The sequence below is a fragment of the Geotrypetes seraphini genome, chromosome 19, assembly GCF_902459505.1.
Source record: "Geotrypetes seraphini chromosome 19, aGeoSer1.1, whole genome shotgun sequence".
In the NCBI taxonomy this organism is placed as follows: Eukaryota; Metazoa; Chordata; class Amphibia; order Gymnophiona; family Dermophiidae; genus Geotrypetes; species Geotrypetes seraphini.
In genome coordinates this window covers 33,368,041-33,393,431 of record NC_047102.1, presented here as the reverse complement: position 1 = coordinate 33,393,431, position 25,391 = coordinate 33,368,041, and the positions used below count along the sequence as shown (strand labels likewise).

General features: G+C 43.8%; 2 protein-coding genes across 3 annotated transcripts in view; one reads left to right on the top strand and one right to left on the bottom strand.

The window, feature by feature from the left end:
- Nucleotides 1–25,391, top strand: part of LOC117352133 — a 1,164,809-nt gene that overhangs the window by 113,758 nt on the left and 1,025,660 nt on the right. The gene's annotated exons all lie outside the window — the stretch shown is intronic.
- MUC5AC (mucin 5AC, oligomeric mucus/gel-forming) overlaps nt 1–25,391 on the bottom strand; it is a 136,361-nt gene that overhangs the window by 58,237 nt on the left and 52,733 nt on the right. Inside the window, exons 28-33 of one of the 2 annotated variants that reach the window (XM_033928250.1) lie at nt 23,118–23,246; nt 19,027–19,171; nt 17,482–17,525; nt 17,177–17,383; nt 11,850–13,895; nt 7,509–11,312 (exon numbers count right to left, since the gene is read on the bottom strand). In XM_033928250.1, the coding sequence (XP_033784141.1) occupies nt 7,509–11,312; nt 11,850–13,895; nt 17,177–17,383; nt 17,482–17,525; nt 19,027–19,171; nt 23,118–23,246 (6,375 nt within the window). Of the gene's footprint in view, nt 1–7,508; nt 13,896–17,176; nt 17,384–17,481; nt 17,526–19,026; nt 19,172–23,117; nt 23,247–25,391 lie in introns of both variants that reach the window. The other variant, XM_033928249.1, reaches the window with a different exon arrangement.

The window sequence follows — 25,391 nt, the reverse complement described above, 5'->3', positions numbered from 1 at the left end:
GAAGAGTGTGGGTCCACCTCTCCATTTATCTGAGGCTTTTCTTTCGCTTAAGTAATGATAGCTTTCTTGGCTTGTGTGGTGCTTTTGTTTTGGATTGATATTTTTTAATTTTTAGTTCTACAGTTAGCCTTTATTAGGAATGTCGAAAATCTCATACATCCATTCTGTTTCTCACTATCCACAATAATCTTCCAGATCTTCGGCGATGCCACCATAGACTCAAATGTCTTTCACATTTTGTTTCCCATTTAAGTTTACTATAAAGATTGAGGTGCCACCGGCTAACAAGTTCTACAGTTAAAAATTTGCATCTAGCTTGATTAGAATTGAAATGTATGCCTTTATGTGTTTATAAAATAGCCAGGACCACACTAGGGACACTCAAATCCTTGCACATAAATTCTCCGAGGCAGGTATTTTATTAGGATAATTTTATAACACTTCAGGTCAGTATCCAGAGGTTAACTGGACACCACCCAATATCCAGACAGGTGCTCAGTTAACTCTCTGTATAGAGTTGGGACAGTCTTTTATCTGTCCTTATTTAATGCGGTTGCTCAGTCAGTTAGAAGACTGAAAATTGCTGATAAATACCATATTTTTCGCTCCATTAGACGCACCTGACCATAACATGCACCCTAGATTTAGAAGAGGAAAACAAGAAAAAAAAAATTCATTCTGAACCAAATTCTCCCTGCCAGGCTCTGCACCCAACCCCACACTCCTTGCCAAGCTCTGCACTCTTTCCCCCCTTCCTGCCAGGCTCTGTACCCTGTACCCCCTCTGGTGGCCTAGTGGTATGCAGGACATGGCAGGCAGGGACAGAGCAGGCAGGCCTAGTGGCTGGCAGCCAGGTAGGGACAGGGCAGGCAGGGACAGGGCAAGCAGGCAGGTAGAGATGGGACAGGGCGGGTAGGTAGGTAGGCAGGCAAGCAGGCCTCCCCCCCATAGGCAGGCAGGCAGGCAGGCCTTTCACCCCCCCCCCCCCCCAGGCAGGCAGCAGGAAAGCCCCAGACTCTCCCTCTTCCCTCCCTATTTTTAAATCGGCAGGGCAGGCAGGTCCCAGCCTCTTCCTCCTTCCTCCCTACCCCCCAGCCAGGCAGCAGGCAGGCCCTGGCCTCTTCCTCCTCACCCCCCAGGCAGGCCCTGGCTCACTTCTTCCTCCCTCCCTACCTCCCAGGCAGGCAGCAGGCACGCCAAGCCTCTTCCTCCTCACCGCCCAGGCAAGCGACATGGCCTTCTTTCTCCTCCCCGATGCCCCCCCCCCCCCCCCCGCGTATCTTTTTTTTTTTTTTTAAACTTTTGGATGCTGCACCTCACTGAGAGTGGCGCACCAAGCAGGCTGCCTGGTTCCTGCTGCTTCATCCGAGAACTACTGGTTGCCACCTCTTCCGTTCTCTCGCGTAGTGGGGCACCAGGTTGCCTGCCTGGTTCCGCGCCGCTTCCCAGGAAACTTTCTCAAGGGAAGTGGCACAGGACCAGGCAGGCAACCTGGTACGCCGCTACATGAGAGAACTGAGGAGGAGGCAGCCGGCAATTCTCAGAGGAAGCGATACAGGACCAGGCAGGCAATCTAGTGCGCTCCTACACGAGAAAACGGAAGAGGAGTCAGCCGGCAGTTCTCGGATGAAGCGGCGGGAATCAGGCAGCCAGCCAGCCTTGTATGCAGCATTCAGTGAAGGAGGGCGGCCGCATTAAAATAAGGTAATGGGGGAGCATTCTGGGTATTAGCTCCATAAGAAGCACTCTGATTTCCACCCACATTTGGGGGGAAAAAAGTGTCTAATGGAGTGAAAAATACAGTAGCTAAACTGCTTCTCCACCCTAACTCCTCCCAAGAATGCTCACAAACTAGCCAGTTTCAAATTGGGTGGTGAGAGGAGATATTCATAGACACAATCCAATTAAAGTTAGTGAATATCCAGGCATAGCCCAAGGCAAGTGATTTAAACATTCAGAAGTCTCTCCTGACAATTGAAATGTTATGAATATCAATCCCTAAATATTTTAATTAATAAAATAATTATATTTCCTTAGCAAAGCAGCAGATGAATCCAGAGACAAGTGGGAATAGCTCACATCGACCAGCAGGTGGAGATAGAGAAACTGATTAACAGTTGGCTTTATAGCCTGGTATTCCTCCTGTCCATTCAGTTTGCTCTATCTCCCAGCAGGGGTTGGAGCTATTCCAATAGCTCCTGGATTCTGGCTGTGGCTGGAATTTCGAATTCTCCTGTTGAGGTTTCTCTTCAGTGAACTCACAATTGATTCTATTTCTCCTGTTGAGATTTTTTCTCTTCAGTGAGACAGGGGTGTCCGGCTGTACGGTGCCGGCTTTAGAGGTTACACTTGGGCCCTCCCTTGTCCCTGCCTCACCCTCCCTCCTCTGATAGAGGGTCTATCTGGGTCTCTCGTTTTTTCTTCTTTCCTTAAAAAAAAAAAAAAAAAAAAAACACAAGAAAAGAGACTGCGGTGGCTTTCCATGCTTCAGTACTCTCAGGGGTGCTCAAGCTGTTCCTGCCGAGGTCTGGCAACCTTGTCTGCTGGGTTGTGAGTATGGCAATGGCAGGGTATAATTTCTGGTTGTTGGTTGTCTCCTTTATTTACAGCCGCTGAGCTTTGGTGAGTGGTTCGTTGGTGCGGCTCATCTCTTGCTTTTTTGCCTGTGTTTGAGTGCACTGAACCCCTGCGTTGGGCTCAGTTGGAGTAGCTGCTGCCTTCCCGCGCACAGGAGACGCATGGTGGTTTCCTGTGTGGGCGGGGGGGGGGGGAGTGCCCTCGCATATACACCATGGTTTGCTGAGGCTACCCGTCGATCGGCAGGGGCCGCGGCTGTGGTCAGGGTTCTAAAGGGTTGAAAGCCCGGGCCTTTTCCATGGACTGTTAGATCACATGGGTGCTCCGATGCTGGCAGACGCGCTGAGGCGTTCTCGTGGTCTGTTTCGGCGGTTTTTTTTGTGGTTTCTCTCTTCGCCTTCCTTGGCTCTCTGGGTTTCCCTCCCAGTTGCAAGAGGCCGGCAAAACGGGCGAACGTTGTTGTCTGGCCGGTGGAGCAAGTCACATGGTGGCTTCAGTTTTCCGCTTGCCGCGGCGGTGTTTGCTTCTTCGACTGAGAGCCGTGGTCTTTTCTGAGCAATGACTGACGCTCCTGCACTGGGGGGGGAGGGCGCCGCGGCGTTCAGTAGTTCTCTGGGAGCCGGCTGAGTTGGGCTCATCCGTCGCTACGCTGCGGCGGTAGTTGCGGGCGGTTTTACCGGCCTGCATGTTTTGTTTTGTTTTTGGGGGGGCCCAGGGTGGGGGCTCTGATTTGTAGAACAGGCTCATAGCCTAATGGTTAGTACAGCAACCTGAGAGCCATAGGAGCCAAGTTCAATGCTAGCTGCAGCTTCCTTTGACTCTGGGCAAGTCTCCATTGCCCCAGGTACAAAATACATAACTGTATATAATATGTAAACTGCTGTAATTGCAACCACAGAAAGACAACTCTAGCACAGCCATAGTCTGTTCACCACCATATGAGAGCTACTAATACCAAGCGTGCTATGACACTGCTTTAAATCTGAGTTGTGGCTTTTCCGGTTAGAGCAGCTGCCTCGTCTCCCTGAGGGTATGAGTTCAGTTCCCATTGCAGCTTCGGGTGCATCGGGACTTGTTAATTAACCAGAAAAAGCTGTTAAATCCATTTATATGGAATTGGAATATGTTCAACACCTTACGAAGTTTTGCCGCGCTTGCGTTATACCCTAGGGGACTCTCTGCAGCCCCGTTTGCTTGCGGTTTGACTCTATACTTCTCCCGATTTCGGCTGCCCTCCGTACTGAGTTGGATGAAGCCGTGTCACACTGTGTTGGGTTCAGGCGCAGGAGAGTGTCCAGATTTTTCGCTTTGACTATCTCTCGAAGTCTCCCATGGGTGACACTGTGTAATTTGGCAATTTTTTACATTGATACTGCCCTGACTGTGTCTGGGGACGCCATTTCCGATTTCCTTCGAGCATACCTCTCTTTTTCTGTAGAGCGTTCCTAGGACTACGTCCAGGGTGTCCCATCGTTGGCCTTCCCTGGGCCACTTTACACTACACGCCCGCTGGCAGCTCTTTCAGCTGTCTCACGGACAGGATTCGGTCATATGGGCAGGTCACAACGCATTTGTCTAATTCCTGTTAAATTGCTATGGTTGTTCTGAGGGCGGTAGATGCAGCATCTTGATTGCATCTCTGGCGTATTCCCTCTATGGGCATCCGGCTTGTCGCTCCCGTTGCATAGAGTTAATCCTGTTTTCATGGGTTACTTTACGAACCTTGAATATTTTTCTAAGAGAATTTAATTTCTTCTTCCTGTTCCTGCAGTGATCGTACTGCTGTTTACTGGCCTCTTGTGCTTCATTCTGAAGGGGTCTTGACTTCTCCCATGGCCTCATACAGCTTTCACTTGAGGGAGTAGTCACTATGCTATCGGATCAGGGAGAGGTGAGGTTGGTTCCTTTTGCATTCTCCTCAGGTTCCAGTTAATTCTTGGAGTCTCTCTGTTTGCTGTTTTCCTTGCACGGGGTTGTGGTCTTCAGGACGGTGCTTGTAGTTCTTGGGGTACCACTGAATGTATGGGGGGCCAAGACTGGGGCATTGGGCAGGCCCATTCTAACCGATCAAGAGCCTTCTCTGCATCTAAGGACACAGAGAAGGACGGGTCATGTAAGTCCTTTGTTAGATATAACATGTGAAAAGCCTATCTAGTATTATTGGAAGAGTGCCTCTGAGCAACAAAAACCATTTGATGCATACCAATTATATAAAGAAGTGCCTTTGCCACACATAAGGCCATGTGATTAGCAGGCTGCATCCCATTCTGCGGCTTAGTTCTCGGGGTCACACATTTCTGCTCGCATCCTGGAAGAGGATCTTCATAGTCTCGTTGGACTTGGACTCGGCACTAGGTTGGCCTGCCTCCCTTGGAGTGGCGCTTTTGGATTTGGCGCATACCCTGAAATTCACAGGCATTTTAGAATCTGTGAACGTTTGACAATTGTTGCGCTGCCAGGAGATACATCCAGATTACTGACTCACTAGGAGCTTCGGCTCGCTTTCCCTTCGGCTGCTTCAGCTGTCGTTTTAGTGTCAGTGGTTCCCAGTATCTCAGGACTACATTTATTAGTATGATCCTAATGCACCGCTATGAGTGATTTGATGGCTCAGTGTGATTTCTCTTTTCGAGACATGACTCGGTCTTTACTGGACTTGCTCATGTCCACTGACCTTTCTAGGCGGTCGGTTTGGGGGGGGGCTCGCTGGCTTCCTTCCTCAGATCCTGATGTCTGGTCTTCAGGGGCACCTCTGTCCTTGGACATTCTTCTGCTCTTGAGCATGGTCAGGCTGCCTGTCTGGAGCTGCTAATTATTCTTCTGGAATGCCACTGAGGTTCCTTTTGGTCAGTATGAGGATGGGAGTGTTTCTCTACAGCTTGGGCAGTAGGTGTTGTTTTCGGTTGGAAGGTGAAGTTATTCTGCTTCACTGGGTGTACGCTCATCTTCATCTTCTGTTGGTAAATCCTTTTATGGATCAGGATATGAGTTTAGACAGACTTGATCTTCACGGACTCTCAGCATGGCACATTTATCGTCTGTTTCATTTTCTGCAGCCTGGATATTGAGAATTGTGGCTCGGGAGTTCTAACTCTTTTTATAAACATGAGATCTCCTGAGCCTGTCCTCATGGCTCGTCTCTCAATTCTAGACTTCCTAGCTTTCTCAGCGGGCCTAGGAAGTGTGCGTTAGAGGGGGTTGCTGTGTGGAGACTTTTTCGCCTCTGCATTCTCCTTTTCAGTGTTTTCCGCTGGCTGATGTCAGCTTGGTTCTGACATCTCGAGCTCACTTTCCGAGCACTGTATTTGCGGAAGCTCTGGCTTGGCAGCGCCGTCCTTCCTTACGGTATTGATGGGTTTCTCGCCAGCCGGATGACGAAGTTCCTGGTATCTCGGGCTTGGCTCGCCTAGGGTCCGATATCCTGGAATTTTTTATGTACCTCCTTAGTTTTACGACCTTGCTTTTTGGAGAGGTCGTGACTGACGTGTAAAAGTGGTGAAAAGCAGATTTTTTCTTCTTTAGTCCAGGTGTTAAGGAAATCTTCTCCTGTGGCTTCTGCTTCCGTTTGGATGTTTTTCCTTTCTGGGGTACTTCTTAGCGTCTGCACCACGCCAGAATTCCTTTTTGGGCACGAGTGTATGGCCGAGCGCTTAGCGTGTAATTTCCTTTTACTTCTAGGGCCAGGCTTGGCTTGTTACGTAAGCTTGTTACGTGGGCTCGGTATTTTGCTCATCGCGTAATGTCAGCTTCATTTCATCCTGGTCTTTTGGCTCGCCGAGGGGCTGTGCCGTTGCTCATGTTGCTTCTCGTAGCCATGGTTTCAGCTCTGCAGTTTTCTTTTTGGGTGCAGGCTGTTTTCGGCGGGGATTCCTATTTCTGATTTCCGTTATATAGGGTGTCAGTTCGGATGGTACCACTATTCCTTCTGTAGGGGAGTCATCCTTTCTTTCTGTCACACTTAGTTTTCCTTTCCACTTCCTAGGAGGTAACCTGGGGAGCAGTGTTATTCTTCACTGCATTTTTTGATCAGTAAGTAGCTTTCTCCGAGGGCTCGGTTTCTGATAACTTTTAGTTATCTATTTCTCCTTTTTTGTAGTATTCCAGGGACGCCTTCAATGTATGGCGACATCCGCAGCCTCCATCACGTTATGGGTACAGAAGGACATTCTTTATGCCTGCTGGCTGGCAGGGAAGCGGTTGGCGAAAGATCTGCATGTCCATTCCGCTGGAGCAAGGTCTACCTCTTCAGCTCGGCCCGGAGGTTTTTATCTTGGGGGAGATTTGTCTCACGACTATTTGGTCTACCGAACGTGCTTTCTCTACGCATTGCTGCTTGGATGTGGGGGCGCCTGCAATAGTGGCATTTTGGGCTTCGGTTGTTGCGGAGGCGGCGTTTGCTTCCCACCCGGATTAAGGTTTGCTTTGCTACATCCCACTTGTCTCTGGATTCATCTGCTGCTTTGCTAAGGAAGGTAAAATTATGTTCTCACCTGTTAATTTTCTTTCCTTTAGAAGCAGCAGATGAATCCAGAGCCCCACCCCTTCTGTGGCTATCTGTCTGTGTCTTATGTGGCATTTTCAGTTCGGTTCTTGTTGGTTGTTAGATTTGTGAATTTATGGTTTAAGCATTCGCTACTGGAAAGAAGTTTTTTTGATGCTCATTATCCTATCTCGGGATGCTTGGGCAAGGAGCATAACTGAATGGACAGGAGGAATACCAGGCTATAAAGCCAACTGTTAATCAGTTTCTCTATCTCCACCTGCTGGTCGATGTGAGCTATTCCCACTTGTCTCTGGATTCATCTGCTGCTTCTAAAGGAAAGAAAATTAACAGGTGAGAACATAATTTTACCATATATATATATATATATATATATACATACACACACACATACAGTATATATAGTATATCTATCTACACAAGAACTTACCAGGAGAATAATAATGATCATGGACATAGCAAAAGCAGGGTGTTGTAATCACTGGAGTAGTCTCTGTCATTGTACTTGTTGGCATTGATGTAGTGACTACTATCTCTGATGATACAGGACTTGTGGTTGTACAATGACTATAATCATCACAACACAGAACTCTCATCTCATAGTTGTAGCACAGTTTGGATTTCCCCATTTGATCACGATTCCTGCACACCAGTCCAGTAGATACATCACATGTTACAATTTGTCCAATGTCATCAATGCTTATGTCGCGGAAGTTCTCAGCCCTGCACTGTATATGTTGGGGTTTCTTGCAGATTGATTTTCCTGCTCCAATGATATTCTCATAAGTTTCAATATCTCCTCCATTAGGTCCAGATGTTGGATAATCAACATCAAACCATGTTGACCACTTGCAGTTTGGTTTACAACCTGTACTTGGAGTACTAGTTTCTATGGTTGTGGTAGGGTTTGTAGTTGGTGGGGTAGTTGGTGGGATTGGGACTGTTGATGTCGGAGTAGTTGTAGTAATCGGTACATTTTCTGTTGTTGATGGAATTGTTGTAACTGTTGTCTCTGTTGTTGTAATAATAGATGAGGTTTCTGTTGTTGAAGCAGTAGTTGGTGTAGTTGTGACTGAAATTGTAGGAGTAGTAGTTTCACAATCGCTGTAGTCATCACAACACAGAACTCTCATCTCATAGTTGTAGCACAGTTTGGATTTCCCCATTTGATCCCGATTCCTGCACACCAGTCCAGTAGATACATCACATGTTACAATTTGCCCAATTTCATCAATGCTTATGTCGCGGAAGTTCTCAGCCCTGCACTGTATATTTTGGGGTTTCTTGCAGATTGATTTTCCTGCTCCAATGATATTCTCATATGTTTCAATATCTCCTCCATTAGGTCCAGATGTTGGATAATCAACATCAAACCATGTTGACCACTTGCATTTTGGTTTACAACCTGTACTTGGAGTACTAGTTTCTATGGTTGTGGTAGGGTTTGTAGTTGGTGGGGTAGTTGGTGGGATTGGGACTGTTGATGTCGGAGTAGTTGTAGTAATCGGTACATTTTCTGTTGTTGATGGAATTGTTGTAACTGTTGTCTCTGTTGTTGTAATAATAGATGAGGTTTCTGTTGTTGAAGCAGTAGTTGGTGTAGTTGTGACTGAAATTGTAGGAGTAGTAGTTTCACAATCGCTGTAGTCATCACAACACAGAACTCTCATCTCATAGTTGTAGCACAGTTTGGATTTCCCCATTTGATCACGATTCCTGCACACCAGTCCAGTAGATACATCACATGTTACAATTTGCCCAATTTCATCAATGCTTATGTAGCGGAAGTTCTCAGCCCTGCACTGTATATTTTGGGGTTTCTTGCAGATTGATTTTCCTGCTCCAATGATATTCTCATAAGTTTCAATATCTCCTCCATCGGGTCCAGATGTTGGATAATCAACATCAAACCATGTTGACCACTTGCATTTTGGTTTACAACCTGTACTTGGAGTTCTAGTTTCTATGGTTGTGGTAGGGTTTGTAGTTGGTGGGGTAGTTGGTGGGATTGGGACTGTTGATGTCGGAGTAGTTGTAGTAATCGGTACATTTTCTGTTGTTGATGGAATTGTTGTAACTGTTGTCTCTGTTGTTGTAATAATAGATGAGGTTTCTGTTGTTGAAGCAGTAGTTGGTGTAGTTGTGACTGAAATTGTAGGAGTAGTAGTTTCACAATCGCTGTAGTCATCACAACACAGAACTCTCATCTCATAGTTGTAGCACAGTTTGGATTTCCCCATTTGATCCCGATTCCTGCACACCAGTCCAGTAGATACATCACATGTTACAATTTGCCCAATTTCATCAATGCTTATGTCGCGGAAGTTCTCAGCCCTGCACTGTATATTTTGGGGTTTCTTGCAGATTGATTTTCCTGCTCCAATAATATTCTCATAAGTTTCAATATCTCCTCCATTAGGTCCAGATGTTGGATAATCAACATCAAACCATGTTGACCACTTGCATTTTGGTTTACAACCTTTAATTGGAGTACTAGTTTCTATGGTTGTGGTAGGGTTTGTAGTTGGTGGGGTAGTTGGTGGGATTGGGACTGTTGATGTCGGAGTAGTTGTAGTAATCGGTACATTTTCTGTTGTTGATGGAATTGTTGTAACTGTTGTCTCTGTTGTTGTAATAATAGATGAGGTTTCTGTTGTTGAAGTAGTAGTTGGTGTAGTTGTGACTGAAATTGTAGGAGTAGTAGTTTCACAATCGCTGTAGTCATCACAACACAGAACTCTCATCTCATAGTTGTAGCACAGTTTGGATTTCCCCATTTGATCCTGATTCCTGCACACCAGTCCAGTAGATACATCACATGTTACAATTTGCCCAATTTCATCAATGCTTATGTCGCGGAAGTTCTCAGCCCTGCACTGTATATTTTGGGGTTTCTTGCAGATTGATTTTCCTGCTCCAATGATATTCTCATAAGTTTCAATATCTCCTCCATCGGGTCCAGATGTTGGATAATCAACATCAAACCATGTTGACCACTTGCATTTTGGTTTACAACCTGTACTTGGAGTTCTAGTTTCTATGGTTGTGGTAGGGTTTGTAGTTGGTGGGGTAGTTGGTGGGATTGGGACTGTTGATGTCGGAGTAGTTGTAGTAATCGGTACATTTTCTGTTGTTGATGGAATTGTTGTAACTGTTGTCTCTGTTGTTGTAATAATAGATGAGGTTTCTGTTGTTGAAGTAGTAGTTGGTGTAGTTGTGACTGAAATTGTAGGAGTAGTAGTTTCACAATCGCTGTAGTCATCACAACACAGAACTCTCATCTCATAGTTGTAGCACAGTTTGGATTTCCCCATTTGATCCTGATTCCTGCACACCAGTCCAGTAGATACATCACATGTTACAATTTGCCCAATTTCATCAATGCTTATGTCGCGGAAGTTCTCAGCCCTGCACTGTATATTTTGGGGTTTCTTGCAGATTGATTTTCCTGCTCCAATGATATTCTCATAAGTTTCAATATCTCCTCCATTAGGTCCAGATGTTGGATAATCAACATCAAACCATGTTGACCACTTGCATTTTGGTTTACAACCTGTACTTGGAGTACTAGTTTCTATGGTTGTGGTAGGGTTTGTAGTTGGTGGGGTAGTTGGTGGGATTGGGACTGTTGATGTCGGAGTAGTTGTAGTAATCGGTACATTTTCTGTTGTTGATGGAATTGTTGTTACTATTGTCTCTGTTGTTGTAATAATAGATGAGGTTTCTGTTGTTGAAGTAGTAGTTGGTGTAGTTGTGACTGAAATTGTAGGAGTAGTAGTTTCACAATCGCTGTAGTCATCACAACACAGAACTCTCATCTCATAGTTGTAGCACAGTTTGGATTTCCCCATTTGATCCCGATTCCTGCACACCAGTCCAGTAGATACATCACATGTTACAATTTGCCCAATTTCATCAATGCTTATGTCGCGGAAGTTCTCAGCCCTGCACTGTATATTTTGGGGTTTCTTGCAGATTGATTTTCCTGCTCCAATAATATTCTCATAAGTTTCAATATCTCCTCCATTAGGTCCAGATGTTGGATAATCAACATCAAACCATGTTGACCACTTGCATTTTGGTTTACAACCTTTAATTGGAGTACTAGTTTCTATGGTTGTGGTAGGGTTTGTAGTTGGTGGGGTAGTTGGTGGGATTGGGACTGTTGATGTCGGAGTAGTTGTAGTAATCGGTACATTTTCTGTTGTTGATGTTGTTGATGGAATTGTTGTAACTGTTGTCTCTGTTGTTGTAATAATAGATGAGGTTTCTGTTGTTGAAGTAGTAGTTGGTGTAGTTGTGACTGAAATTGTAGGAGTAGTAGTTTCACAATCGCTGTAGTCATCACAACACAGAACTCTCATCTCATAGTTGTAGCACAGTTTGGATTTCCCCATTTGATCCCGATTCCTGCACACCAGTCCAGTAGATACATCACATGTTACAATTTGCCCAATTTCATCAATGCTTATGTCGCGGAAGTTCTCAGCCCTGCACTGTATATTTTGGGGTTTCTTGCAGATTGATTTTCCTGCTCCAATAATATTCTCATAAGTTTCAATATCTCCTCCATTAGGTCCAGATGTTGGATAATCAACATCAAACCATGTTGACCACTTGCATTTTGGTTTACAACCTGTACTTGGAGTACTAGTTTCTATGGTTGTGGTAGGGTTTGTAGTTGGTGGGGTAGTTGGTGGGATTGGGACTGTTGATGTCGGAGTAGTTGTAGTAATCGGTACATTTTCTGTTGTTGATTGAATTGTTGTAACTGTTGTCTCTGTTGTTGTAATAATAGATGAGGTTTCTGTTGTTGAAGTAGTAGTTGGTGTAGTTGTGACTGAAATTGTAGGAGTAGTAGTTTCACAATCGCTGTAGTCATCACAACACAGAACTCTCATCTCATAGTTGTAGCACAGTTTGGATTTCCCCATTTGATCCCGATTCCTGCACACCAGTCCAGTAGATACATCACATGTTACAATTTGCCCAATTTCATCAATGCTTATGTCGCGGAAGTTCTCAGCCCTGCACTGTATATTTTGGGGTTTCTTGCAGATTGATTTTCCTGCTCCAATGATATTCTCATAAGTTTCAATATCTCCTCCATTAGGTCCAGATGTTGGATAATCAACGTCAAACCATGTTGACCACTTGCATTTTGGTTTACATCCTGCACTTGGAGTACTAGTTTCAATGGTTGTGATAGAGTGTGTAGTTGTTGGGGTAGTTGTTTGAATAATTGTGCTGGTAGTAGGTGGAATTGGGACTGTGGATATTTGAATTTTTTCAGTAGTTTGAGCTGTTGTAGTAATAGCTACAGGGGTAACGGTTGTCTCTGTTATAGTGCTGATAGTGGTTGTGATTGGGACTGTTGATGTTGGAGGTATTTCAGTAATGGTACTGGTGGTTTTTGGAGTAGTTGTAGGAATCGGTACAAAGGTAGTTTCTTTAGTAGATGTGCTAGTTACTGGTATTGGAGTTGTTTCAGTAGTAATTGTAGTGGTGGCTATCTTAGTGGTTGTAGAGCTAGGTACAGTTTCTGTTATAGTAGTAGTTGATGGGATTGTTGTGACTCTTGTCTCTGTTGTAATTACAGGTGTACTTTCTGTTGTAGTGGTTGGTGTACTTGTTGAAGGAGTTGTAATAACTATAGTCTGTGTTGGTGATTTTTCTGTAGTGGTAGTTTCTGTTGTGGTTTTAACTGTTGTGGTTGTCATAGGGGGTATAGTTGTTTTACTGACTGTGGTTTCTATTTCATGAGGAGTTGCTGGTGGAACTGTAGATTTTGGAGTGATTATAATGACACTTGATGTAGTTTCTGTGGTTGTAGTAGTTGAAACAGGTGTAGTGATCACTTTCGTTGTACTAGTTTCTGGTTGTGTAGTAGTTTCTACAGAACTAGGTATTGGCAGAGTAGTGGTTATTGATGGTGGTAGAGTTGTAGAAAAAGTGGTTGTGGAGCAATGACTATAGTCATCACAGCATAACACTTGTATCTGATAGTTGTAACACATCTGGAATTCCCCAGTTTGCTCCTGATTTCGGCAAACGAGTCCAAATGATACATTGCACTGCACAATTTGTCCTATTTGGTCAGTAGTTTTAGTTGGGAACTTTTCTGCTCTGCAATGTATATCTTCAGGTTTTTTACAGATATTTTCCCCTGCTGCTCGGATATTCTCATAGGTTTCAAAATCTCCCTCTGTGCTCCCTAGATTTGGTAGATCAACATCAAACCAAGCAGTCCATTTGCATTTAGGCTGGCAAACTGATGTAGATGTTTCTCTGAAAGTTGTTGAAGGGGCAGTGGTAGTTTGAGAAGTTGTAGTTTCTGGTGTTGGTGATGTTGAAATAGATGAGGTAGTTACTACTGTAGTTGGTGTAGATGTTAAAGTGCTTGCAGTTTCTGAAAGTGTACTAGTTGTTGTAGGAACTTCAGTGGTTGTTGAGGCTGTTTCTTCTGTAGCTGTTGTAGATGTTGGTGTGGTTGTTGAGTTGCATGTCACATAGCTACAGCATAACATTTGAATCTCGTAATTGTAGCAGATCGGTGGAAGTTGGTCTTTATTGTAGCATATCAGCCCAAGCGTTTTGTCACATTGTACATTTTGATCCAGCTCCTCCAGTAGCGTATCAGGAAATCTTTCTGCTCTGCACTTTACTTCTTTAGGTAAACTGCAGACTTTATATCCTTTGGCTTTTATATTTTCAAAAGTGTCAAAATCTCCATTTTCAGGTCCAGGAGCTGGGTAGCTGACATCAAACCACTCTGACCATTCGCACTGTTCAATAACACATACTGGAGATGTTGTTGCTATTTGGAAGGAGAAGAAGAAATAACTTCAGTTTAAGATAACTGTGAACAAGTTCTTATTGCCATAACAGTTTCTGACTCACAATGAACTCACTCAACCACCATTCCAAGATCGAACCTCCAGAGGAATAAAATATCATGTTATGATTTAGTACAAATAAAAGTGTTTTATAGCTCTTTTATGTACCTTTCTCTAGGGTCACCTAGACGGGTGCCCCAAGAGTGGATTCTAGTACACACCCTACTAGTATAAGTGCAGGGATCTTACTGCAGCAGGTACATGTTCTGTAAGTTGCATATGGAAGTGGGAGCCATGCCCATGTTCTGCCATGTGTGCACCCTCTTGCAAATATGCACTGCGCATAATAGTCACATTTATTTATAGAATAGCACTTAGGTGGCATACTGGCATATATGGGCCCAATATTCAGATAGCGGGAGGTAGCAGGGCTACCTCCTGCGGTCTGTGGCGAACCTGGAAATTCAATGCAAGGGGGCCACATACGGCTACCAGCATTGAATTTCTGGTCTCAGTTAAGCTGCATTTGACATAGTTGGCCAAACCGATATTCATCAACTGGCTGGCTATGTCATAGAGGCCAAATATAGACCTGTTATTTAGGAGTGTCTATCTGGCTTGTAGACGTAACAGGTCAGCCAATGAATATTGTCACTGACTAGTGATGTCACGCAGTCTAGCCAGTGACCAGCATATTCAGCGGGATATAGGTGGCTATCTCTTGCTCAATATTGGATATCTATAAACATATAAATGATAGTTACACCATAAAAATACCAATTTGTATAAATCAAATAGCATAAAAAGACACCTGTAAACATATGCTATTTGATTTATACAAATTGGTATTTTTATGGTGTAATTATCATTTATATGTTTATAGATATCCTTTGATGCTGTTTATTACCTCCCCTCTTCGGAACTTGAGCTCTCTCCAAGTTTTCCGCAAACATCTGAAAACCTGGCTTTTCTCAAAAAACGTAAGTCTCTCTCCAACTTAGGAATCAAGGAAACTCTTATATCTTGACATCCCAAGTCCTTTAAATTTTCCTCACACTTCTAACTCTACCCTCTGTTGTAGTTCCTTCCTATTTCTCCTACTGTAAACCACGTCGAGCTCTACGAACGTGGAGATGATGCGGTATACAAACCTAAGGATTAGATTAGATTAGATTAGATAGCGGATGCTGCGGATGGGCAGACTGGATGGGCCATTTGTCCTTTATTTGTCATCATGTTTCTATAACCATAAAGCTCTATGACATCACAATGCAGGTGGAAAGAGCCTTAGCCTATAGGAAGAGGAGATGCAAATGTTAAGAGCCTTAGCCAATAGGGAGAGGAGGAGATAGCACTTCTACCTCTAACCCTCTGTTGTAGTTCCTTCCTATTTCTCCTACTGTAAACCGCGTCGAGCTCTACGAACGTGGAGATGATGCGGTATACAAACCTAAGGATTAGATTAGATTAGATTAGATTACCTGGAGATATACATATCTACTTTATGTGCCTAAAAGGTTTTTATAATTTTATGATTGAGGTTAAAGAGTATATATATGGTCCATTTATTGTTTTTATGTTTTTGTTTCTATTGTGTATGAGCATTTTAAAATGTTTGTGTATATAATTATTGTGTATGTTTTTAGACTCCTGAGGCAGGCCCGTTGGGGCCGAAACACGATCGTGTTGAGTCATTGCAAATAAAGGAAATTGAACTTCTATCAGTCACCTTCATCGTTTGTTTTCTGCTTTCACATTCGTGAAGGTAGTATCTCCTGTTTTCAGAGAGGCAGAGTTGCATTGTACATATAATACTTCATAAAATATCATCTATATTCAGTAAACAGCGTCCACAGCTAGGTGTTGTTAAGATCAGTGCCAAGCACCAATTCTATAGAAGTCACCGAACCCAAATGACATCTCCAACAAGCCTCCCGGCAATTTCTACATTTTTCCCTAGATTCTTTGTATGGCCAAAATTGCAGGCCTGAATTTGGGTATGCGTCCAAGTTGTGCATGCATCTTATTGGGTAACGAGCCATTAGCTAGCAATAATTGGGCACTAACGACACGCATCTTGCTAAATTGTCCTGTCATGTGGAATGCCATACCAGGCCACATGTGATTATGCAGTAATGGCCTGATGTTTAAGAAATTAGTAAAAATTCAGTCAAAGCAGTAGACAACGACTGGTGAAAGTTTGGCGAAGAAGGTGAAGACTGTTTTGTCAGCTGGGAAGGTGATGGCCACTGTTTTTTGGGACTCCCAAGGAATAATTTTGATTGACTACTTGGAATAGGGTAAAATAATAACAGGAGCCTATTATGCAGCATTGTTGGACCATTTGAAAGATGAGTTGAAGTGAAAATGGTCAAGATTGGTGCACATAAAAGTGCTCTTTCACCAGAATAATACATCAACCATCGCAATGGCAAAATTGTACAAATTGGGCTTCAAATTGATTCCTCATCCTCCCTATTGCCCAGACTTGGTCCCGTCCAACTTTTCCCTGTTCTCAAACTTAAAAATTTGACTCAGAAGAAATTTTCATCGAATGAGAATGTCATCGATGCCGTCAATGAGCATTTTGCAGAGTTTGACAAAGCCTATTTTTTCGGCAGAATGAAAAAACTGGAAACTTGCTGGACTAAGTCTATAGCCCTCAATGGAGGCTACTTTCTTTTCCTCCCCCAAAATGTGTTTTACCAAACTTTTCAAACAATCCTCGTATATAAATTGTTTTAATGTCAATGTTTTTTATTGCGAACCACCTAGGTGTTAGATGGGTAGTAAGCGCCTGAAATAAATAAATAAATGAAGATCCACATGCAGAACTTGTAGCACACAATTCAAAAGGGGGCTTAGGAAAGGCATGGGCAGGTCAGGGGCATTCACTACAAGTCCGCACAGTACTATAGAGTTTGGGGGATCCACACCTAACTTATGTGCCAGAACCTACAACAGGTATCAGTTGGAGTAAATATGGCATGGAAATTGACTGAAAGTGTTCTTCTATATATGGCACACAATTCAGAGCACCATGTATAGAAGAATGCTCTTCGTGAATTTTTTTGGGCAGCCATATCTGAGCGCCGTTTACTGAATCTAGTCCTTTATGGACATCTGCATGTAAAATGAGTTCTTCATTTACACGTGTGTGCTGTTCACACATATAGATGCTGGGATAAGATAATGGTCTGTATGTGTATGCTTACAAATATGCACAATAATGGTAAACTTTGTTGGAAAAACGGAAACCTACTTGTTGTGGTAACTGATGGACTTGGCAAACTGGTACTGAAGTGGAATGTTGTGGTCGGTGTGGAGGTTGTGGTACATGGTGAAACAGATCTTTCGATTTTCCCATCCGCACCACAAATGGCACTGATGCACCCTCCAATACCATCTGTAGTGTTGTAGATGACATCATGATACTTATACATCTTCCCCTCATATTCACACTGACAGGCTGCAAGTCATAGATAGCAGAATGGTGGTTAGAATTGGCACATTCAGGAGCTCAAGGCTTTCAGAATGGTTTATGAAGAAACTGTTCTAACGTCATACCTTTAACATCGTCATTGCACTTAATGCCTTCCATGGTGCATAAGCTAAATAAAGGAAAGATAAAGATTATTTTAATGGTATTTTTCCAGTTCTGAAACTTCCACTATGTATTTATAGGCATGTGATTGCCTACTCCCAAATGCATCAAAGTGGTATACAATTCCAAATTCTAACAAGTTTCGGCCTTACATTATTATTAAGGCAACTGCACAGAAAACAGAATTTTCTGGATTTTTCTTAAGGGGGCTTATTGATCATCAGTTAAATGGATATTCTGTTCTCCAGGTCTGGCAATGACGCAGCCATCCTCCAAAGGCCTCAACTGCAGCCTTCTGAAAAGGAGCCTAGCCAGAGGTCGTAGCCGCAGTGGTGGGCAAAGTGAGTTGGGTGAAAGTATGGGAAAAACCATCTCTGAGCAATTGCTTGTACAGACACGCTTCAGTATAGCTAGGGTTACTAGACGTCTGGATTTCCACGGACATGTCCAGGGATCTGGACGGCTTTTCAAAACCCAGCACTTTGGCTGGGTTTTGAAAAGCCTCCTCAAATTGCGTCGGGCAGGGAGGAAGTCCGTGCATGCATCCGGGCATGTGTGGACTTCCTGTCTGACAAGAGCAGGCCGAGAGGGCGGGGCTAGGGCGGAACTGGGGATGGGATTAGGGCGTTACAGAGCGGGGATGGGCAGAACTGGGCGGGCCTGGGGGCAGATCTGGGGGGTCCGAATTTTCCGATTGGAAAATCTGGCAACCCGAAGAATAGCCCCTAACAGAGCTGGAACCCCCAAAGAGCAAAATTGCAAGAAATGAAAATCATTGACAGTTCCCTGTCAAACAGAAAGATCAGTTAGAAACCATGGACTGGATTTTTAGCTGGCACAGTGACTCTTATTTTATGTATATTCTGGTCTCTTGACTACTTGTAAACCGAGTCGAGCTCCAATGAGAGATGACCCGATATATAAATCGAAGACTAGATTAGACCCCTCCCCCATTCTATATATGGCGCCTAAAAAAACTAAGTCGATCAGAGTAATGCTAAGCGTGATTCTATAAGAGGCACGTGCCATATATAGAATTGTGCTTAGCAGCCATACACGTCACAAATATTAAAGTGCATCCATTTAGTCCAAGAAATAATCAGTGACTAAATTGTGTGTAGATCAGGCATATTTTATTAACTTTTAGGAACACCCACAATCCACCCATGCTCCTCCCCTGGCCAAGCCCCTTTCGAGATTCACACAGAACCGATATGCACCATTGTATAGAAGGTGCCCACCAAGTTGTGCGTGTAAATTCCAACTAGTGCCAATTAGCATTAGTGAAAATCACTAAGCTCAAGAAGAAAAATTAGATTGCTTTCATTCTTATGATCATTCTGCAGACTCTTTTGGGTACATGGGGGGATACTAAGACAGGTCATAATTGTAAAATTTTGCCAAACATAATCGTAAATAAAATGCTTCTAGTGTGGAAAAGTGGGATCAACTGACTGGCCTGCAGATGCAAGATTGTATATAAAGCTTTTATCTGAAACCAAACATACCAGGACTGGCAGTTCTCAGTTGTGGGAACCTCTGCGCCTTGCTTGTAATGGTTGCCTTCATCGTCATAGCAGCCGCATCTGTCAACGCACTTCATTTCATCCTCATCAAAGAGGGGCATGTTTGATGGACAGCTGGGATAGCATCCTAAGAGCAATGGGGGAAGCCACATCAGAAAGAGGCATCTCGTTAAAACCTTTCTGAACTGGTTCAGCTCAATAACTCTTTATCACGCCATAAAACTTTATAGACCAGTTTTGAAAAGGTCTAGGTGCTCAACTTTAATGAGCTATTCACTAGATATTTGACATTAAAAAATGTGCTGGCTTGCTTTGAACACCTGAATTAGGATCCTTCAATGGGAGCAGGGCCAGGGGAATTAATTTGGGCATGCAGTGCTGATTTCCAGGGCAGGAGAGCTTAGGCCGACTCAATTTAAGGCACCGATCGTGTCTCAATCGTGTCCCGACCAGTTTGCGATCGTTCTCTGACCCCGACCCGATTCACTAACCTTCTGCCCGATCAATCTCCCACCCAATCCGATCCGCTCATGCAAATGAGGAAAAATGACATGCATAAGTAGGAAGGCATCGATTCACTAAGCAGAAGAAGGAACACCGATTGAGTTTGCCGATCCAAAATGAAGCGACTCCCCTTGCCGACTCTCCTGCTCTTTGCCGCCCTGAAATCCCAGTATTGAGGTTACAACCCCAACCATCAAAATAAAAAATATAACTGCAAAACAGTAAAATATCTCTACATACGCATACGAACTCCCTTTTTATATATTCTGCAGAAGCGCAGTGCTAGCCCGTGGTTTTAACCCGCGTGTTCTGTTCCATAATCTGGCTGCACAAAAATCATTCCTTTTACAATGTCCACTCGTAGGGCCAGCAAAGTAAACTGTAGCCACCCCTCCCCCTTTATTATGGGTCGCATGCGCAAATTGGCATCTACAACCAACAAGGATAATCTGCGCATGCGTCTCGATCGCTCTACGCCGATCCGTGGGATCGCTTGTGGGCGTGCGTCCGATCAGATCATTTGCCATGCTGAAGCTGTAGTGAATCGGTCGCTCGGCAAAACTCGGCCATGGATCGCCCAACAACGATCCCGATCGGTGAGTTTAGTGAATCTAGGCCTTAAAGTCACAGAATTCAGAAAAAATATTTGGGGCACCTATACTTAAACTTTACGATCCTCGGGTGAGGAGTTTAGCCTTTTTTGGCTTGTGGTCCCTAACAAGGTTACAGTTTATTTCTACTCGATATGTTATGTACGCATCGTGCAATCCAGGAGAAATAAAAAATATAATGCAAAAAAAGAGCTCCCGTTGATGATAGGGCAGCACACAAGACATTTGATACCCACAGAAACTGAATGGGCATCAGAGCGATTGCTGCGCGGCTTTGTAAAAGGGAGACTTAATTTCCATGACCTACTGATCTTTTACACTGGTGAAGCTGCCATTAGAAGAAGAGGCAAGAAACCCATTGTTCAGTATCGGCATTCAGCTTTGTTTCTCTTTTGTTGAGCTATTTATCCCAAGCACATCAGATCTAGAGTGTCTGGGCAAATGCAACATTTACAGGAAAGGGAAGAGAAATGCACAAAGCAGCAGAACTGAGATTTCAACAAACAAATCATTTCTGAGGCATGAGTCACGCAGCGGTCGTGGTACAGTGAATGCCAGCTGGGTTAAGCAAACTGATAAGGTACACAGAGAACCAATGGTAGTAATATGGTATCTAAATCAATTATGATAAAAGCCACTGTATTTACTTAATGTAAAGATGGAAATGATTCCAGTCCTCATACAGTTAAAAAAAAAAAAAAAAAAAGCATTACCGTAGAGTAGGGCTGCCCAATTCCGGTCCTCGAGATCTACTGGCAGGCCAGGTTTTCAGGATATCCACAATGAACATTCATGAGAGAGATTTGCATACCGAGAAGGCAGTGCAGGCAAATCTCTCTCATGCATATTCATTGTGAATATCCTGAAAACTTGGCCTGCCAGTAGATCTCGAGGACCATAGAGGAACCACATGCCACAAGTTAATCTTTCAACTGGAGCAGCAATATTAAAACACACACGCAAAAAACCCCTACAAAACACACAACAAGCAATGAAATCCAAAAGAAAAACCACAAACATCATTAACCGGCAAATAATGTAACATATCTGAGACCTAAGGAAAGTCTAATGAGCCCTTAAGCAAAAGAGCCATTATTGAAAAATCATTACTCAAATAACGAAGTCAACCCCAGCCTCACAAATAGCTTGAGGGAAGAGGCCAAAAGACAAAAGCGGATCCAACTGAGGGCCTCCACTAATGACCTCCAAAATGCTTGTGTGTGTTGGGGGGAGGTACAGGGAGATGATGCTATAGTGCCTCTGCTCCTGGCTCAAAGATGTAGATTTAAGGGTTTACTTGCATCCACTTGGATTGCGTCATTCGCACCATATCAGCAAACAAGCTAAACAAAATACTAATGGGCAGACTAATCCGAAAGATCGAGAATGCTTCTAGAGTGCTGTGTCATGACACTCTTTTTCCAGCATCCTTAACTCAATCTATCAAGTCTTCTAGACACCATGGTCCGGATTCTCTATACAGTGTCGTCGATCGCATATCAATCAGTTGATGGTGCCTTTTAAAAAATTGTGCCTCCGGCTTAGGTAGGCGCCGGTAATGTAGGCCGGGGTTTTCAAAGCCTACCTTTGATGTGAATCGCGCCTAACGCCACTTCCATTGTTAGCTATGCCTACGGTGGCATTAGGTGCTAGTAGGTGCCTCCGGAGGTGCAATTCTGGCGTCATTTTTTTTAGGTGCTAATAGGCGCCTGGAAATGTCTTTTAAAGAACTCTTAAACAGCGTTTCACTCTTAACTTAGGCGCTGCTGTTGATAGAATATTGGCCTGTGTAAATTGTTCATGATTGGTCCTAATATTGGCTTTGTGGGATACAAATCTGAGGTTGTATTTTCCCCGTACCATTTTGGGTTGGTGTAACTGTATGTAGTTATGTGCCTGAAAGCTTGAATTTGTAAGGCCCCATTACGTATTCTGTTACCTGGAAGGTCTTGGGTTTTGAATACAGTCTGTCCCTCAGTCAATAGAAATTGTTAAAAATTATTCTTGCTATAATATGTCATTTTTGTCCAGGGACCGTCTCTTGCCTGTTTAATGTACAGAACTGTGTGGGTCTGTTAGCAAGCACTATAGATATAATAAATAGCAGTAATATTAGTAGTAAAATGTGTTATTGGCCTGGAAGGACAGCTCTGCTTTGAATGTCATATTCTGATGGAATTCAGTAAGAAACTGCGGCTGTGGACAAACTTCCTCGTATGAAAGATAATAGATGCATAGGGGCATTCTTTCAAGATTTCATAGCACATTATAAACAAGTAACTGCTGTTTCTTCCCTACATACGCCAAGCCACTCCTTTTCCTTCTGTATCTTCTTCCTATGTAGCTTTGAACCCCCATACAGTAGTGTAGTGAGGGAGGGGGGATGGCGGACCACCCCGGGTGCCATCTTGGTGAGGGCCTTCTCCCCCACTCCTTCCCTGCCGTGCTTGCGTGCCGCTTCCCTTACCCCGTACCTCTGTAAGCTTCCTGGCGTGAGCAGCAACCTCCAAGCCGCTGTCGTACCAGCATCGGCTCTTCCTATGACATCACTTCCTGGACCCGCACCTAGGAAGTGATGTCAGAGGAAGAGCCAACGCTGGCACGACAGCAGCTTGGGGGTTGCTGTTCACTCAAGAACATTACAGAGGTATGGGGGAAGGGAAATGGTACACATGCAGCAGGAGGGGGTGGGGAAGAAGCTTGTGGGGGGGATCATCCCGGTTGCCTTTCACCCTCACAACGCCACTGCCTCCATGCTCTCCTGTGCACCTCCTGCCCCTCTCCCTTGCTACCTTCTCCTTTTTTTCTTCTTAATGTTGCTACGCTGGTAACACCGGGTACCATATGTTGGCTATTGTTAAACTGCTTTAAGTTTTGCTTGTATAGAAAGTGTTCCAGAATCTTTTGAACTTGGAAAAGGGGAAAGTAGGTAAGTGAGATCATCTCATTTTGTTTTACCTTCTAAACCTAACAATTCATTAGCGCATTTCCCACTGGGATTCCTGCAGGTCTTCAGACAGGGAGCTCCACAGGGCTTGTAGTGCCACTCACATTCTCCATCTGGGTTGTAGTAATCGCAGAACAGAGCTTCAGAAGGAAGGAAAACAAATGGTCAGGTGTATCTTGGTGGAAAAGTCTTGTTTGGAAAGATAATTGAACTACATTAGTTCCCTAATTCCTGACACACATGAAACTAGAAGGAGACACTGAACGTATTCCAGTCAATATTCACACCAGGGTGGACTGAGTTAGACCCAGATCATCCTGGTTACCAGCTTGCAATATCTGTTTTCTTAAAAATGTGTTAAATTACCTATACAAAGTTTCTAGGCGGTGTACAGCTAAAAAAAAAACAGGTTATTTTACAATACAGTAACACAAATAGGACATGGAAACTTACAGATCCAGGAGGAAAAGGGGGAAGAACTACAATATCAAATAGAAAAGAAACTAACGGGTAAGAACAAAAGGAAAGGTGGTTTTAAATTTCTTAGCACTGCTAAAACCCTATTAAAATGACAAGGAGTCCTGATAAGGACGGTCAAACCTTGGATGCGTCTTTAAATAAGAATGCCTTCAATTTAGAGAATTCCACAGCGATGGTTGTGCGCATCGTATAGATATTGAAGGAACGTGAGGGATGCCGATATACGAGGGACCTTCAAAAAGTTTCCACACTTATTTTTGAGCACAGACCAGCACGCTGAATGTTCTCTGCTGCTCCCGACACTCATAGGAACTCTATGAGTGTCAGAAGTAGGGCAGAGCATTCAACGATTTAGTAAAAGCCCCCCCAGGGGTTAATATCTTAAATGCAAATTACATCACTTCTCCACATAATCTCCCTGTTTTGCCTGACTAGCCTCATCTGGAATACTGTGTCCAGTACTGGTCATCGTACCTCAAAAAGGACATGGCAATGCTTGAGGGAGTCCAGAGAAGAGCAACTAAACTGATTAAGGGTATGGAAAACCTTACATACACTGACAGACTGAAGAAGCTGGGGCTGTTCTCCCTGGAGAAGCGGAGACTCAGAGGAGACATGATAGAGACCTTCAAGATCCTGAGGGGCATCGAAAAGGTTGACAAGGACAGATTTTTCAATTTGAAAGAAACCACAAGAACAAGGGGCCACTCGATGAAATTGAAGGGGGACAGGTTTAGAACAAACGCAAGGAAATTCTTTTTCACACAGAGGGTGGTGGACACATGGAACACCCTTCCGGAAGCCGTGATAGGAAATAGCACAGTACAGGGTTTCAAGGAAGACCTGGATAGGTTCCTGGAGGACAAAGGGATTGAGGGGTACAGATAAGAGCAGTGGAAGGTTTAGAGATAAGTGTAGAGGTAGGCATAAAATTAGTCAGGGACTGCTGCTCAGGCAATATGCCTGATGGGCCGCCGCGTGAGCGGACCGCTGGGCAGGATGGACCCTGTCTGCCCCGGCGGAGGCGACTACTTAAGTACTTATGTACTTATACCCTCTTACCACGTCTCCCTCCCCTACCATTTCCCACAAAAATAAGAAAGTGTGAAAACTTTTTGAAGGACCCTCGTACAAAGTTGGTACCCAACTAGCCTAGGGCAGCCTTTTTCCTGTCCTAAGTTACCCGGGCAGCTATCCCGGTAATGCCATAGAATGTTGGCAGAGTCTGCCCAGACTTTACCTCTGGATCACCCTGTCAGTGCTTGATTTGCAGTGGCACAATCCGGGTAAAAGGTGCTGAAAATTCCGGTTAGTGTCTGGGTAAGAGCTGCTCCTGAATATTGACCCCATTAAGGTTTTAGGACATATTGGGGTAATTGTATAATGCCACCGGCATTTAGGCAAGAACAACGCTCCTCTGCAAGCAATGAGGAATGAAGATCTCAGAAATGCTAGAATCTTCTTTAACAGAGAGTTCTGAAAGGTCAACACTATTGGTATCATTTGTTTTTGAACAAGATGTGAATTTAATTATGAAGTTATATTTTAGAAATGCCCAAGTTCTCTTTTGTGGATCTACCCAGATGGGCCACGACCGACACAAAATACTAAACGAGCCTTTTTGGAAATGAGACAGGAATTGGGAGCAACATTTTTTGCTGGCCTACCCCTGTAAATGTTGCATAAAATAGTTGGGTATGACTTATGTTTATTATCAGCCGGAGCATGTGAGGGCATTTATTTTTTAAGGTCAATCTTTTTATTATCAATTTTACAAAGTTGGGCATTTATTAATTTTTTAATTT